The sequence below is a fragment of the Perissodus microlepis genome, chromosome 15 (assembly GCF_051167445.1).
Source record: "Perissodus microlepis isolate ML-2025 ecotype Zambia chromosome 15, ASM5116744v1, whole genome shotgun sequence".
Classification (NCBI taxonomy): domain Eukaryota; kingdom Metazoa; phylum Chordata; class Actinopteri; order Cichliformes; family Cichlidae; genus Perissodus; species Perissodus microlepis.
In genome coordinates, this window is record NC_140475.1 from 38,438,422 (window position 1) to 38,453,593 (window position 15,172).

Here is a 15,172-nt window from a genome sequence, read left to right on the forward strand (position 1 = left end):
ACAGCGGGAGGGTGGTCCCACACGTTCTCCCTGCTGCACGGACTACACCACCCATGAGGCCACAGTCTTAAAGGGCCATGCCTGTAACACTCTGCCGTCGTATTAAATCATTTTTTGTATAATAATTGAAAAAAAATATTTCTTCACATCAATATGCGGGCCGCAAGTAGAAGTGACGTGGGCCGCAAATGGCCCACGGGCCACGAGTTTGAGACCCCTGATCTGCACAATAATGCACTTTTGTCAAAACCACTTAGTTACACAAGGTATCTTTTGAATCAAGATCAGGCTCTTCCTGCTTTGCTGAGGTTGGAATATGTTCACTCTGGGTTTGTGTGAGGATACTGGCTCTGCAGATGCTCGCTAAGAGGCAGAGTTGGCAATAGTACAGTCATTCTGTACTTAAGTAGAAGGACAAATACTACTGTTGAAAAATACTCAAGTAAAAAGTTGAAGTACTGTTTCAACCTCTTTACTCAAGTAAAAGTAGAAAAGTACCAGCTCTGAAATGTACTGAAGCTAAGAACGTAAAAGGAGCTCTTTGGAGGAGCCGTGTGCTGTATTAACACAAGGATGCAATAATATTAGTAGATGAGAACACAAACTTTACTCTAACTTTTTTTCTAATTATAAGAATAAGAAGGAAAAATAAAACATACATTTCTATTTTCTGTTGTCTACGTTGTACAGCTTGACTTTGCCTCTAAACAAGAATATTTGTCCAGTCGAGGGTTAAAGTGGGGTTCAGCAGGTGGGGGGACCCTAAAATTGGTCGTAGTGGAAAAGAATCACAACTCACAATAATTTCTATTGAGAGCTCCAGTAGATTTTCTTAGTGTGCCAGCTGTGATCAGCTGACCTGCTGCTCTCTGTGGATGTACACCTGAATTCAACCAGATGTGAGCAGATGTTTCATTTCCATGGTTCAGTAAACACATTAGACACTTTAAAGTTGGTATGAAGGGAAAATTCAGTCAATGAATCTCAGCATCATCAGCAAAAATCATATGAATCCCTCCTACTCTTGATGTAAGCTGACTGTGAGCATGAAACCACGGCCACTGTGCACCAGTCACAGACTGGTCTTTACTTTTTCCATCACAGTGCAGCAAACTAACCTGTTTATCCTGCACTAAACTGCAGAGGAGTTTAATAACACAATTAGTCTACCTCAGTTTGATTTGCACACACTGTGATATGCACAGAACCAATATCTGATTTTAAAACATGAGGACTTACATGCAAGCTCTACATTTCCAGTTCATCAAACACCACTGAGCAGTCTTTACCTTCTTCCTCTCTTCTTCCTCTCTTTCTTATCTTTCTCCATCTCAGAGTGAAGTTAGCTCTCTTTCTTTTCTCTCGCTGTGAACTACAGCAGCTGGACCTTTAGCTAGCAACACACAGTTTGTGTGTTTGCTGATGTTTGTTGAGCTGACATTTGAAATGATCTGCCACTTTACGTGGGCTCCTCTGCAGTAGGGCTAACTAGATCCTGAAATAACGCAACTTACCCTGCACACCTGCAGTCGTTCTGGTGTTTGTTTGTTTCTTTTTATAAATCCCTGCTGTTTTGATTTTCATATTTACCATCACCCTGACAAGTTTTGGCTCCACAACTAATTTTTGTTTGCGAATACAGAATAAAGAATTTGGCCAGCATGCCTGTTTTTTCCTGATCATAATAATAATTCAATATTGACAGACCACTTTTTAAAACACAATAAACAAAGAGACTGTAAATGGAAAACAATTACTGTATAGCGATAAATAAGTAAAACCACAAACCTACATAACAACAGGAAGCATTTGAGAAAGCAAACAAAAACATTTTTGCTGACACTCACAATATGGCTGCGCAGTACATTTAGATTTTCCAACCAGCCACTGTTAGGGTGTGTTCACAGCGAACGCGATGGACGCGAACAAAACGCCCCAAACGCCCCTAATTTGACGCGTGCACATTCGCGCCTCAACGCGTGTCCAAGAAAAATCCATAGCGAACCGGAAATGTGGGAGGAAGTTGTGCCAGACCGGTATCTTTGCAAGATGGCAGCTGTCGAGCTAGCGCTTGAAGAGAGAGTCTCCCTTCTCTATGTACTGTGGAGAGCAGAGCAGCGGCGTAAAAGACGTCCTCGCCGTGCCTGGGTCCATCAGGTCCTCCAGAGGCGTGAGCAGTTTGGTGAGTTTCACCATTTGCTCCAGGAGCTGCGCCTGGACGACGGCCGATTCCAGCGATATCACTCGGCCAGTTTGAGGACCTGCTTTCCCTCGTCGGTCCCAGCATCGCCCGCCTAGACACCAATTACAGGCGCTCAATCCCACCTGCAGAGCGCCTGTCCATCTGCCTGAGGTTAGTAAAAGTGTTTAATACGGTAGTCCTTTATTGATACCTGTGCTAATATATGCTAAACTATCCGTTTATACACTGCTAACATGGATGTGCTATGCTATCAATGAATGCCGTTGGTGTTTACTGATAGCAAACTGTGGTACGGAGACGACTGTTTATAATATTTCTAGTGATACTCAGAAGCTCTCATCAAGTCCTGATTTAATTCGATTTATGCTGTTATCAGTGTTTGAATGATAGCATGGCTGTGGTGTCACATCAGTGTATGCTCTCAGTGTTTGCTGATATCAAACTGTAGCATTAGGACCACTGAGTTAACCTTTGTAGTGATACTCACTCCTTTTTATTTAGACCTGGTTTAATTCTGGGATAGTTGAATATTTGTATATAATCCCTGCAGCTGTCAGACTCTATAACAGGGGTCACCAGCCTTTATTAAAACAGAGTTAGATAAAACTGAACAGTTTGGTTCATCTTTAGTTACATGGTTCTATCTTGATAAGCTGTCTTATCACAGGTTAATTTTTCAAAAATATTAACAATGATTTAAGTAAGGAAAGGGCTACATGTCAACATACAACTCTTTATTTCTATTAATGTCTTACTTCACTCCTACCTGATTGACATGTTTAGGAATTATGAGTGATTGGCTCACTGTAGTGGCAAAAGTTGCTACCAATCAAATTATGATATGTTAAAGTTAAAACAAAACACAACTGTTTTAGATATTATCTAATATACATTTTGTAATTATCCTTATAATTACAAAATGTTTTATGTAAGATTTATGTTTTGTGATTTAAATCTGACATCACAAAAGTATTTTGGAATTTGAATAATGTATTTTGTAACTGCAGTACACATAATACTGATTTTGAACAATTTTGTCCAGGTTCCTTGCCACCGGGGACTCCTTCAGGACCAAGCGTTCAGTTACAGAGTCGGCGTGTCCACGGTGAGCCAGATCACCCCCCAGGTAGCGACGGCCATCTGGGACTGTCTAGTGGACGACTTCATGGCTGTGCCTTCACCTGGAGACTGGCGCTCCATCACAGAGGGATTCCAGGAGCGCTGGAACTTCCCTCTGTGCTGTGGAGCTCTGGATGGGAAGCACGTCCAGACAAAGGCACCCATATATCATATAGGAGACACACACATTGATATACACTAAATATTTATTCCATTTCTTTTTTTGTGGTGCCCAAATTTATGCACCTGCTTGATTTTGTTTAAACAATTATTGCACACTTTCTGTAAATCCAGTAAACTTCTTTTCACGTCTCAAATATCACTGTGTGTGTCTCCTGTATGATATATTTAACTGACATTTTTTATTGTAACAACCAACGATTTATACAGGAAAATAATGGCTATTAACAAGGTTGCCCAAACTTTTGCATCCCACTGTATTAGTATATTTTGTCATTAGTATAATATGAAATAAATTCTACATGTGTCAAGTCGTGTGCCAACATTTGCTGTGTAGTAGAACTGAGACATTAGTCATTATAAAAATTTATTTGAAATAATATTAAAATTCTCACACAGAAAAACATTAAACATAAATATATCAAATATAAGTATTTACAGAGAGACAGGAATAAAAAGGACCAGCTGCTCTCCAGAGCAGGAACAAGGCTGAGGAGGAAATGCTCCACTGGAGACTGGTGTGGCCTCTTCAGGGACTCCAGGATGGCCAGCTCCACCGCCGATGGACCGTCCTGGGACCCGTCCCTCATCTGCCTCGGAGCCGTCCTCCTCTGTGGGCCTGTAAAACAGCACAAAACACAAAGAAATGAGAAGGCTGCTACTAGATTTTAATTTCAACATTGACAAAAAAAACAAAACAGGATCTAATCAGATTGGTTGTAGATATTTAGTAAAGGTGATCACAAGGCAATCCCACCGACTAAAAAGGTATCAGTGCTGCTGTACATACCTGTGGGTGCAGCAGCAGGAGCTCAGGGACTGGGGAGCCAGGAGAAGCAACAGGGGACGCTCTGCTGCAGAATCAGTTGGCTCTATCAATACAGTATTAAATGTTAACATGTTGAATATAATAATCATAGAGAAAGTATATACAGTGGTCCCTCATTTATTGCAGCAGGGGTTCTCAGAATAACTAGCCCCTGGTCACGCACTTTATACACTGTTTTCCCCACACACATGAACATTGGTCACAGTTCTCACAATCGATTCTCAAAGTGCAAACCTTTGTAGATTGCAAAACGTAAAAGTATTATTATGCCGCGGTTTGTCTTCATCTGCCTGCCACTTTCGTGCGCCTTTTTCCCTCGCGGTGCAGGTGTCTATTTCCGAATGAGGCTCATAGTTATGGGTGTTTTTGTGCTGTTTTTTCTATTGGACGTGATGGTTATCAAAACCAAATGTGATAAATTTGGCAAGCGCAGGAGACACGACACGGAGCAGATTTGTCAATCAGGCTGCAGAATGCAATGCTGTACGGTGCAATAAAAAATCAGCGAAAAAGCGAAGCAGTGATGGATGAGCGGGACCACTGTGTGCTGTTTATTAATAAACAATAAAATATATTCCTATATGACAACATGCATAAAAGCAGAACGGTATTTGTAGTCAGTGGGAAAATAGCGGTGGCTTGCTAGCTGTTGTGCGGCTTCCCCGGGTCAGCGAAAACTTTCAAAAGAGAAATGAATGAACTTACCAGGTTGCCCGATCTCTTCACATATCTTCCTCCAAGCTCGTCCTTTATATTCCTGTCTCGGTACAGAAAGCAGCTGGTGTCGTACGGCTCCGGGTTGTTTGCTACAGCGCTGATTAGCCTTCCCTCCATTGAAGTATGAAGGGCTTTGGCTGGATCTGCCCCTTTGACCTAGGTCACAGCCACGTCACCAGGCTCCTGATTGGTTGTCGCGGCGCGATTTGACGCTGGAGTTCAGATTTTTCCAACTCGAGTGGGAGACGCGTAACGCGCGTATGCACAAAATGCAACACAAAAACTCACGCGCGTGTTTTTTTTCGCGAGTCAAACGCTCCAAACGCGCTAGACTGACGCGAGTTTCAGGCGTTTTGGCGTTTTCGCGACGCAAATCTGCTTCCGAATTTTCGCGGGAGCCGCAATCGCGGGTCATCGCGCCTTCCATTGACTTTACATGTAAACCTGACGCTCTGGCCGCCTCTATCGCGTTCGGTGTGAACACAATCAGCAATGTGTGTGTGGATCCACGTGATGTAAGACACACCACAGCATCTAAATGGATAAACAGCTGTTACCGTATCCTCCTGAGACCCAGCCTGTTCATGTATGTCCTCTGTAGTGGACACACACATCCCCAAAAAGTCAGACTGAAAGATTTTTCCCCTCTCGTAGAGGATAAGTTAATAAATGACCAGATACACAAACTAGTAAAAGCTGGTCAACCTTCCTGCTTGTTATTTTATTTCTGGGAAATGGAGACTTTCACACCTAGTTCAGCTATGGTATAAGTCTCATGTCCTGGGTCACTTCCTTTACAAGATCTTAGGAAACCTGACTTCTGAGCCCGCACTTCCAGGCCGTGGCCACTGAGATTCAAACTCACTCGAGATTTGTAGTAGACACACCTGTGGTGTCAAGATGAAAATTCTACATCACCTTGTTCACAAGTTATCACATACGCAAGATCTTCAGAAAACTTGACCTCTGACCTTGTATCAATTTAAGTACCTGCCTTCCCGAGTTGTCACATTCACAAAATTTTTCAGAAAACCTGATCTCTGACTTTGACCTTGAGGCCGAGCTCACTGAAATCCGACCCCGTCCTAGATTTTAAGTTGAAGAACCCATAAAATGAATTTGAAATTCCCGCGTCACGTTGATCTAGCCTCCCTGTCAGTGGGACGACAACACCCCACCGGCTGAGTGGGTAAAAAGGCACCACCTACTCAGCAATTGTGATTACCAAGATTATTATTTCTGAAATGACGTTTAAAGAAAGCAGACGTCTAAATGAAGTCATGCAAAAATAATGTATGACGGAAGCCAATGCAAAAGACTCACAGATGACAAATGACAACTGCTCAACCTTATTGTTCGAAAGTTCAGAAAACAATATTACTAAAAATACAAAAAAATGTATTAAATTTCTGAGCAGGTGAGCAGTAACCAATCCCAAAGTCCCACACTTTAATGCAAATGGATGTAATGCGCCGACCATGGCAACAAATGCCCTTTACAGGTTAACTGAGTGACAAACCGATACACGGAAAGTAACGCAACAAAAATCATCCAAAAATAATAATTCTCCCCCGACGAGAACAGTCAGCCAGCAGTAACGTGTTTACCTAAAAAAACACCATTTACTAAATGAGCAGGAGACAGCGTTACAGTGTTTGTTATGTCAGATATGATCTTCATGGCCTGACTGCGACTGAATAAATTATATTACAGTTATCATCTTTGCCACTGTGTAGCTAACTCGTGGTTTATTACTATGCATGTGACAATTCTGCAAAATATATCGTTCGGTTCAACGGCTCCATCATGCCTGTAAAATGTGAGAAGATGGAAGCACAACACAGAATAATCAATACATGTTTCTGTTATGATACATTTCAGATTTAGCAGCTTCACGCGTGTTTCTTCTCTGCGATTGGGGTCATTTACATGTAGCATTTTTTAGAAAATAGTCACATTTTTCAACATCTTCTGGCATCTCCACTCTGATGATATGGTTTGACATACGTGTACATGATTTGAAAATAAAACCTATTAAACATCAGTCTGCTAACAGTGATTATCAGCCAGGCCCATCACTCTTCTTTAACAAGACCCTGAGTGGTTTTAGAGAGAAAAGTCCTGTTTGTTTGCTGCAACAGGCTCCAGAGCCTCAGGCTGTGTTTACTGCTGACAAGATCTACATAGCAGAATAAGTATAATGGGTTCCTGAGTGATTTGGAAAAGGCTGCCAGAGAGACAGCCCTTTTTTCTGCGTGGTTGTTTGTCTATCAATTAGAGTGTCAATTAAATAAATGTGTTTGGGCTCCATCTTGCCGCTGGCAAAGAACAGAGCTGTCTAGAGACACACCTACAGGAGGTTCCCAGCCAAAATCACTTTCAACACATTCCTGCTCAATAAACACGATCACACAGAGATACTGGGCCTTGTTTGGGACTTACAAATCCAACAGCCAAACCACAGACTGACATTTTGTTCCATGAAACAGGGAGCTTAGCTGAAAACCTGCTGTAGCACAGCCACTGGAGCAACGACGGGTTTAGCTGCAATGCAACTACAGACAAAACAAACATTTCAAATGACTGAACTCAGAATAAGACACAAACAGACAAATAGATAAGTAACAGACAGTGTACTCCTATGTGAACTACTACTAATGTGAAATGCCAACAAAATCAAAGCAAAATTAGTAACCAGTGAGTCATTGAGGCCACTATATTAAAGACAATTGAAGGAAATGTGAAACACTGCAATTTGTCATTGAGTTTGGAGAACTCCTCCATATGAGGGTCAGTGGAAACTCTGAGACTCTTTCCAAATGTAAATTCCACCACTTGTTATAAATGCCAAACACAAAATAAAGATGAACAAACACATTAATGCTACCAAACCAGAACCTTATCATCTAACGTCTCTGCTGCTTCCGTGACAGCAGAAACTGCTCCTGTTGGTGGACCGTCAGAAACAGTTACCTCCACAGGAAGAGCTTTCAAGGCCATCGGAACTATGTTGGGGTAACTAACTTTCTACGTTGGACGCAGAATGTCACATAGAAAGGAAAACCAGAAACAAACAGACTACAGGCCCTTTAGCTTCTTGTAGCACAGTGTTGACTCTGGTCTTTACTGAGTTTGTTCAGTGGAAGAAAATCGAATACCCCCCATATGATCTTTTCCACACTTCATCACCTCTTTTCCGAGTCTGTGTGGGAGAAAGTCAAGACAATCTTTAGAAATTCAATAAAGACCAAGAGAAGACTCACATCCCTAACATGCAACCGCTGCCGGACCAGCCGCTGTTGCAGCGTACCAGCGTTCATTGTTACAGATGCCGTTAACCTGCAGTCATTTACAGCTTTATTGTCTTTGCTGTAACACAGTTCAGCACTAAAGACCAACTACATGGTTAAAACTGAACACAAAGAGGAAGTGAAGAGGAGAGATCGCCGTGTTGACTGTATGCACAAAGACAAGCTGTGATGTCAGAGCCACACAGGGTCACGGCTGTCAGAGTGGTAGTGAGATGTGGACAGACAGTCAGGTCTTACCCTCTAAGACAGTGAGCTTGGCGCTGGTGTTGATCTCTCCCACGCTGTTGGTGGCGGTGCATTCATAGATGGCCTCATCGCGGTGGGTCCTCAGCGGCTGGATACGCAGCACTGAGCCTGAGCCGTCGTCAAACTCAATCACCTGAATCGGACAAAGAGTGGGTGTGACACAACGCCTGTTAACTAACTTAAAGCTTTTAGGAATGCAAGACAGCTTTGGAAGGATCCTAGTATCGCTAGTCTGAAATAACTGTTCAATCCTTACATATGCAGAGAATTATGAGTTTGGTACACTAAAATCAACAGTCTTTATCAGAAATAACTTAAACTGACAAAACAGTTTAAGTTATTGAGATTCCAGATGATTTGTTACATTATCAGTCTGTCAGGATGCTTTTAAGACGTGTGCAACATATGTAAGAGTGCTAGTTGAATATAAGGAGAAGTTTCTCCTTTTTAAAATGCCAAACATTTACACAACTGTAGGAACCACTTCTGCAAAAGCCGTCATTTTAACTCACAACGCTAACACCACTGTGCTCGGAGGAAGGTGGGCTGGATTCATGTCTATGACCTTTGGAGGATGCAAAAACATCTCCGCACCACTCCATCCATTACAATGCTGGTATATAATAATCAACCTCCAAATACTGCATTGACATTCAAACGGGTTACATCCCATTGTGTGATTATTAATACTCAGTTTGTTCAGTGTTTCAAGCTGAATTTTCCTTTTTCATCATTTATGTTTCCATACTTTGAAACATTCCCCCTGTTTTGTCCAAACAGGTTTCTGTTGTTGTTTTCCTGCAGAAGACAACTTTATTTAAAAAAACAAAACAAAACAATGAACAGACTTAAATTGCAGCTTTGGAAAATGCATATTCAAACAGATTTTATTTTTATCATTTTCTTTTTTTAATAGAAGACAAAGAAAGACTGTCTCATCACATCTTCATGTAAACACTTTTAAAAAGTCATCATGGCTCATTCACGCCAAAATTATTTAGGCTAAATCTTTAAAACAGTGTCATTGCACACACTTTTCAATCACACAAATGCAGGATTAATTATTTGCAGTATCTTATCTGATTTATTATGGGAATGTCATGCCTGATCATTTCTATGTTTGAGTCACAGTAACTTTGACATAGTAACATCTGCAGTAATATTTACAGCTCTGATACATCTCACAAGTGTTAGCTTTATTTTGACACCAAGACTGTTTACACAGAGTTTGTAATTGCAGAGAAATACATTTATTTTGGTCATTTCATTTTGGAGCAGGAAGCTCACCCTTCTTGTTATACCCTTTAGATGAATACAGAGTTTTTTAATTAAATACATATTCTTTAAATAATGTTCCCTTTTATAAAAAGTAGGATCATTAAAAAAAACAAAACATTTATTATAGCTCTATCACGTAGAAAAAAGCTGTCTTTTTTCTGTGGTCTGTTATATAACATTAGGGGTGTTCGTGGCAATTAACTTTTTAATCGACTAAGCGGGTCAAGTAAGAAACACTTAAATATTAAGTTAAATTTGAAAACTGTTTAAAAAAAAACATATCCCCATTCCAGATTCCAAAATGTCATGTGACAATCTGATTGGCTTAGGAGTGATGATGTCACAAGGATCTTTGAGCCTTTGAAGTTTTTCCTTAAATAGGGGTGAGAAACAGAAATTTTTAGTTCGTTTCTTCGCAGCCTTCGTGTTCGCAGCCTTCAAACGTTCACTACAGAAACATTCGGAAACCTCTCAGAGTCATCGGATACAAACGCCAACATGTATCCAAGATTACGGCAACCGAGACAAAACGATTACGCCGCCTCTCCTTCCTTGCGTGGCCGGCCAACTTCTCCAAATGGCCTCTTATCCATCCAAAGGGCATTACAGGAGAGTAGGAATGAAAACAACCATCTCCAGAACAAAATTCAACAAATTGAAAAAGAAAAAGTTCACCTGGAGAAGAAGTGCTTACAAATGGAAGCACAAAACAAACACCTGGAAGAAACACTACAGCGCCAGCCCGACATCAACATTATTAATGAGGGCTGGGGGATCAAGTTTGCTCAAGCCAGAGAGCAGATTGTATTCCTCATCAAAGAAAACAAGAAAAAGAGCGCTGAAGTTAAAGAAATGTCCGAGCAGCTTCAAGGCAGGAAAGCGACGATTGATAAGCTAGAGTGGGATCTGCAATACATGGACCAACAGAATCACCTGCTCCAAAGAAAGCTTGATGAAGCTGAAGAAAAAAATAAAGAAGTCCTCCAACAGAAGGAAGAACAGGACACAAAGCAAAACGACCTGCAGCGCGAACTCCAGGGCATGCAGGACAAGTACACAATGGTGAAGGCAAGGTTGGACCAAACACTGCGCCAAAATAAAGACCTTCAAGAGAAACAGCAAAAGCAAGAAAGGCTGGCAGAAGAAAAGTGCATCATCAAGGACCTTGAGAGTAAAAATCAAAAGTTGCAAGGATCCTGTAATGAACTGAAGGTCAAAACAAGTGAGCTGGAGGGAGAAAAGGAAACACTGGAACAACGATGCTCACACTTGCAGAAAAGGATCGATCACATGGCCAAAAACAACTCAGAGCTCATTAAGGGGATATTGTTGGAATTCAACAACTTGAAGCGGGAAAACACAGAAATGCAGGCGCAAAAGCAAAAGCAAGACAAAATGCATGAAGACCTGCAGTGTACGCTCCGCAATATCCAGAAAAGAAATGAGCAGCTAGAAGGCCTGCACAAAGAAGATCAACTGAGAAATGCAGACCTGCAGAAGGCAAAGCTGACACAGGAGGCAACATCCAAAGAGCTCAAAGAACAGCTTGAAGAAACACGAGCAACATTAGAACAGGTGGAACAAACATGCAGGAAACTGGAGAAGCAGAACACAGAAACCATCGATGAGTTGAGAACCCTCATCCTGGACAAAAAGGCGCTCGTGGAAAAGTCCATGAAAAAGAAGAAAAGATTCTTCAGCTTTTTCCGGAAGAGGGACAATACTGCTTCTTCAACTGATGTAGCCTCGTCTTGCTCCACCTCTGTTCACCCCCCCAACCAGTCCCGGCAGTTGACTGCCCCCTCCTGAGCCTGGTTCTGCCGGAGGTTTCTGCCCGTTTAAAGGCAGTTTTTCCTCCCCACTGTCGCCTAGTGCTTGCTCAGAGGGGATTGTTGGGGTTTTCGCTTCTCTACCTTGTTTCGTTATTTACTTGTTAACTTTTTGTTCTTAACTCATTTAACCTTGTTTCGTTATTTACTTGTTAACTTTTTGTTCTTAACTCATTTAACCTTGTTTCGTTATTTACTTGTTAACTTTTTGTTCTTAACTCATTTAACCTTGTTTCGTTATTTACTTACTTGTTTAACTCTTTTTTCAACTTATCTAACAAAATAAAACAGTTGAATTTATCCTTTGAGTATTGTTCATCTAATCTTTACAGAGTTTTTCCAAAACACTTTCAAACATTCAGATCTGTCTTTCATTTTCTTCTTGAAACCTCATGAACGGTGACCTAAAAACTCTGGAACATGGTTTGAAACACTGAAATTGTTTCAGCTGAAACTGGCAAAGTCACACGTGCGTGTGTGAGTGTCACAGGTGATATGGTGTCACTGGATGGGGACGTTCCCTCTGCGTCCCATTAGCATCGGCCAAACTGAGGTTTCAGTGTCACTACAGTCGAAGGTGGAGCGCGTCTAATCTTAGGGAAGATTTGGATTAACTGAAGTGGCAGCTGCCAGATTTCATTCTGATTGTTTTGTTTACAAGCAGAGCACCAGATCAGCAGTTTGCCCGGCAGGAGTTTCCCCAAAGCTCCTGATGGAAGCAGCACAAGAGTGAGAAATGAGGGAAATCATTTGGACAATAAGGTGGAAATAAAAAAAAATTGAAGAGTGCAGCAGCTCAAAGAGCAAAAGAAAGAATGCTTGGAATGAGCTGAAGCACAAATGTGATAACAGACTTGACTGGATATCAGGTATGCAAGGGCTTTAGAAATGTTCGAGGGGCTGTGGTTAAGAGTCAGGGTCACGACACTTCCTCCCCTCTGAAATGTGTGCGACCCAAGCAGTGGACTGGCAGAAATCAAATTCCTGCCCTAATGAAGGAAGTGTGGAGCTGCACTTTCTTCCTGCCTCAGTAGGAGGTCGATCCAGCGAGCACACAGGGAAGCCATCAGTTTAACACTTAGCCCAAAGGAGAATCACTCCCATTGCTCAGTGTGGTACGAGCCAGTTATATATCCATTGTACAGACGTAGAATTATTTCAAATGAATAAGATCAGAGCTCCTGCGTACAGAAAGTGGGGTTTGACACACATGGAGGCTGCAGGAAAGACAACCTTATAGTTTTCCAATTAAAAAACAGAACAAGGAGCAGCAGAGAAACAAACAAACAAAACACGGTCCACTGTTGAGGCTTTTCTAAAACAATGTTGGTTTGTCTGTTATTGTTCCAAAAGGAGAGTTAGGTTATAAACTCACCCATCACTCAGTGAACCTTCCTGTCTATTACAGGAATACTGACGGATTTACTCACCTAACCTGGAAACCAGATTAGACGCTCTGTTACTTCTCAGCTGTTACTGTTTTCATCACACTACTATTTCTCAGTTAGCCATTCATATCTAACGCTGCACACTTACACGCTCTCATGTAAATTCTTTTGTTAGCTGAAACAAACTCAGATACTCTACAAACCTCGACATTAAAAAAGGACATTTTCTGCATGTTAAAAGCAAAACCAAGCCCTGGTTGAAATGTCAACGCCTGCATTCATGTACTGTTTACTTTAGGCTGCCTACAAACACTCGAAGATGTCCAGGAATGATTGTTTATCTTTAATAACTCATCAGACTCCACACTGGGCTTAAGGACATGCTATGCCTCGCTGCTGCTTTTGAAGTCACTGAACTAGATCTTTAACCTTTGTATGTGCTGCTGTTGCCTTTTTCAAGAGAATCATCGTCTGGTTGTGGAAATATAAGTGCTGTGACGTGTTCTGTAGTACAATAGCTGATAGCTCAGGACTCTCCCACCGTGCACATATCTTGTGTCTTCCAAAGAGAGAAATTTACAGCTAACATATCCAGATACTAGGCTACTATAATTTTGAAGTGAAAGACACTCACTGGTCTGCATGCTTAATCTCTAAAACTATAATGAATAAATATACAATTCAGGTAAGTTGTAAAATATAGATATATAACGTATCATGAATATATGTGCTGTGACTATGTGAAGAGCAAAATCTGAACAAATCTGGAGCATCTAATGAAAAACAAAACATTAAACAGGTAGGTGATATGATCCCTGTGTGAAAGGATATTTTCATGAGGATTAAAATAGTTGGGCTGTGGCTATTTATAGACCGAGATTAAAGCTTTTTAATTGCAGAAACCAAATAAAACAGAATAGCAGACTACGTAAGTGAAAGTACAGAGTACTGGACTGTCTGTACTGGGAGGTGGTGCATCCACACCACACACAGGGTTGCCATCAGTTTAAATAATGCTGAGCAGACAGGTGGAAGATAATTCCTATTACTCACAACGACAGGAACCAAGTGTCTCCGTCTACGCAGGACTCATGTTGAGTCACTTCAGCTGAAGTCATTTGGGTTGGCTGGCAGCTAATGAGCCTTCCTGCTGCTCCAGAGTCCTGCAGGCAGGCTTGTACAGTCCTATTTATTAAGCTTTGCTGTGTGTGTTAATGCAGCTGCATGAATAAAAGGTCGACTTTCTGCTCAGTGCTTCTGTTCGTTGTATAGAAGCCATTTTGCAGTAGATGAAAAAATATCCTTCAAAGTTCACTTCATTTAATTTTGTCACAAAGCTCATCAATCACAAACGTACAAATCTGTGAATAAATAGAAAAACACAGCGTTACATCGTATGCAGCGGTCCTGTTTGACTGACTTGACTTATAGGTTTGATCACACAAATAATCAGTCATATTATTAGTTCAGTGCTATAAGTCAATCTCGGTCATTAGCTAGGCAAATCCTTCCAGTGCCGTAACTCAACTCGCTTGTTAAATGAAGACACAACATTCCTCTCTCCCCACCAACCATCGACTCTATCGGATGAAGCTCGTGGTGTTTTTTTAATAGACATGAAAAACTATTCAGGTGTCATTCTGGGCCTCTACAACATTTTATTAGCGCTGTTTATGTGCAGCACATATTCAAGCTTGAAGGTACCAGATCAATTCATGTAAACTAGGCCAGCTTCACTCCAACTGTTGCTGGTAGTTCGTTTCCATCTTCATTCAAGTCAGGTCAAATGTTCAAAAGATCAAAGGTTATAGCAGTGCTAGTGCTAATTCACCTCTGAGGATAGAAGGATGCACTTTGCTTATTATTTGATGACAGTTTTCTTTCTTCACTTATGTTGTGAAAGAATCAGTCCCTGTTTTGCAGCAGGCTGTAAACATACTTTAACAAGGGAGTCGGTGCAGATTGATGCGCTTTTGAAGCCAGCCTCAAGTGGCAATTTAGAAGAATTGTGGTTTTTGTTGCTACCACACAGCACACACTTTTCAGCTGCACGGGTTGGCTGCGTTGTCCTG

At 41.3% G+C, this 15,172-nt stretch overlaps 1 protein-coding gene and 1 long non-coding RNA gene across 25 annotated transcripts in view; one reads left to right on the plus strand and one right to left on the minus strand.

Annotated features, from left to right (window-relative positions):
- Window positions 1–15,172, minus strand: part of ptprfa (protein tyrosine phosphatase receptor type Fa) — a 350,902-nt gene that overhangs the window by 205,422 nt on the left and 130,308 nt on the right. For all 24 annotated transcript variants that reach the window (XM_084953588.1, XM_084953601.1, XM_084953608.1 and 21 more), the window contains one exon: window positions 8,597–8,738. In XM_084953588.1, the coding sequence (XP_084809714.1) occupies window positions 8,597–8,738 (142 nt within the window). The remainder of the gene's footprint in view (window positions 1–8,596; window positions 8,739–15,172) is intronic.
- On the plus strand, window positions 1,919–3,813 carry LOC146372684 (uncharacterized). The gene is made up of 2 exons (XR_014802760.1): window positions 1,919–2,353; window positions 3,246–3,813. It is a non-coding gene; the product is annotated as an uncharacterized LOC146372684 (long non-coding RNA).